The sequence below is a fragment of the Homarus americanus genome, unplaced genomic scaffold, assembly GCF_018991925.1.
Source record: "Homarus americanus isolate GMGI-L3 unplaced genomic scaffold, GMGI_Hamer_2.0 scaffold29965, whole genome shotgun sequence".
In the NCBI taxonomy this organism is placed as follows: domain Eukaryota; kingdom Metazoa; phylum Arthropoda; class Malacostraca; order Decapoda; family Nephropidae; genus Homarus; species Homarus americanus.
Genome location: NW_024711516.1, coordinates 57,501 through 60,000, shown reverse-complemented (window position 1 = coordinate 60,000; position 2,500 = coordinate 57,501). Strand labels below are relative to the sequence as shown.

At 41.0% G+C, this 2,500-nt stretch overlaps 1 protein-coding gene across 1 annotated transcript in view; it reads right to left on the bottom strand.

The window, feature by feature from the left end:
• LOC121858587 (dipeptidase 1-like) overlaps nucleotides 1-2,500 on the bottom strand; it is a 25,340-nt gene that overhangs the window by 278 nt on the left and 22,562 nt on the right. Inside the window, 2 exon segments of the mRNA XM_042355082.1 lie at nucleotides 171-239; nucleotides 242-292. Coding sequence (XP_042211016.1) covers nucleotides 171-239; nucleotides 242-292 — 120 coding nt within the window.

Sequence of the window (2,500 nt, the reverse complement as noted above, 5' to 3'; positions counted from 1 at the left end):
GGATAAACGTGGGGTATGTCCGGATAAATGAGGGATATTGTATAAATGAGGGGCTATGGGTCTGGATAAACGACGTGTACATGTCCAGAGAAACGATGGTTACCAGTCCGGATAAATGATAGTTATCTGTCCGGATAAACGAGAGAAGCTAACGAGAGAACAAAGAGTACTTCTGTGTTTTTGTAAATACCGTCTAACAGGATAGTTTGGTGGGCGAGAGTTAACGCCATCAAAGTCAGCCCTATACCGACGTGCTCAACACCAGCGATCTTCCTCACGTGGTTGATGTGGTCTGTGTTGAGGAAGCGTCATGATGGGTTAACTACAGCACCTCCAGAGATGGATGAGATGGATGATGGATGGATGGGTGGGTGGATGGGTGGATGGATGGATGGGTAAAAAAAAGATGGATGGGTGGGTGGTGGGGATGGATGGATGATGGATGGATGGATGATGGATGATGAGGGGGGTGGGTGGGTGGATGGATGATGGATGGATGGGGGATGTGGATGGGTAGGTATGTGGGTGGGTAAATAGATGGATGGGTAGGTAGATGTATGGGTAGTTTATGAGTGGGTAGATGGGTAGGTAAATGAATAAAGTTAGGTCGGTATATTCCGCTTATGATGATTAGGTCGGTATATTTCACCTTATGATGATTAGGTCCGGTATACTTCACCTTATGATGATTAGGTCAAGAGATTAGGCAATTCTAGATATTAGGTCGATATACCTATGATGATTACACACAACAACACCAAACAACAAAGGTCGGTATATTTCACCTTATGATGATTAGGTCCGGTATATTTCACCTTATGATGATTAGGTCGGTATATTCCCTTATGATGATTAGGTCGTATATTTACCTTATGATGATTAGGTCGGTATACTCAATATCTTATCGAGCAACTTCACCTTATGATGATTAGGTCCGGTATATTTCACCTTATGATGATTAGGTCCGGTATATTTCACCTTATGATGATTAGGTCCGGTATATAACCAGATGATGTCGGTATATCACCTATGATGATTGGTCGGTATATCTCCTTATGATGATTAGGTCGGTATATTTCACCTTATGATGATTAGGTCGGATATTTCACCTTATGATGATTAGGTCGGTATATTTCACCTTATGATGATTGGGTCGGTATATTTCCTTATAATGATTAGGTCCGGTATATTTCACCTTATGATGATTAAGTCCGGTATATTTCACCTTATGATGATTAGGTCGGTATATTTCACCTTATGATGATTAGGTCCGGTATATTTCACCTTATGATGATTAGGTCCGGTATATTTCACCTTATGATGATTAGGTCGGTATATTTCACCTTATGATGATTAGGTCCGGTATAACCTAATTAGGTCGTATATTTCATGAGATTAGGTCATTGCGGTATATTTCACCTTATGATTAATTCCACTAGCCAACGGTAACTAACTCTGGTGTAACCTAACCTAACCTAGCCTGGGGTTGGGTTTGGTTACATAAGGTTAGGTTAGGTTAGGTTAGGTCATGTAAGGTCATGTTAGATTTTGGTCAGATTAGGTTACTGTTGGCGTTAGGTTAGGTTAGGTTAGGTTAGGTTAGGTTAGGTTAGGTTAGGTTAGGTTAGGTTGAAATTTTGTTTTTCGCTGGTTTTTGAACGATTCTGACCTACTCCCAAATAGGTGGCTGACCGAAACGTTAATTTTACCTTTTTTGTGATAGTGATTTATGATAAACTCTCATAAAATAGAAACTTGGGTTAAAAAAAAAAATACACAAAAAAACAGGAAATTAATGGAAAAAAGAAAAAAAAAGATAAATAATGAAAAAAACGGATAAAAGTGGAAAGAAAGTAAAAATCTGAAGGTGTTTTTATAGTGTTGTGTCGCGCTGCCGTATGGCCCACCAAACACTCCTGCTTTGGACCAGACATACCCGGGAGAGCTGGGGAGGTTATTCTGGGGAGCTGGGGTACACCACACACACACACACACACAGATAATATTTCCAATTCTCACGAAGTCAAAGCCAAATTCTCGGCTGTAACATGACCTTTGTAAGAGCTGTGTCTCCCCTCCCTCGACGCCAGGAAATAACCGAGTTCATTTTCGTTCTTTCTTCCAATCTTTCCCTCTTTGTTTTTCTTCATTATCTCTCTCTCTCTCTCTCTCTCTCTCTCTCTCTCTCTCTATTTTTAGTAGTTGAATGAGGTGCATAGAGATCCCGTAGACTTGTTATTAATATTTTATAACACAAGTCATATGACTGTACAGGAATAGAGTTGACTCTCTCTCTCTCTCTCTCTCTCTCTCTCTCTCTCGATAAAATTGTTACACCTACAACAATCAGTCTTGGAGATGTGGCTTCTCACTCCCCTTCCCTCTCCCCCCCCCTCTCTCTGTTAAGATTTATAGCCCCGACCTGATATAAAGAGCCGGCTACTACCAATACTAGCCGGCAGCAGCAACCAGTGTGGGAGAGGTGTGGCAAAGTGAACGT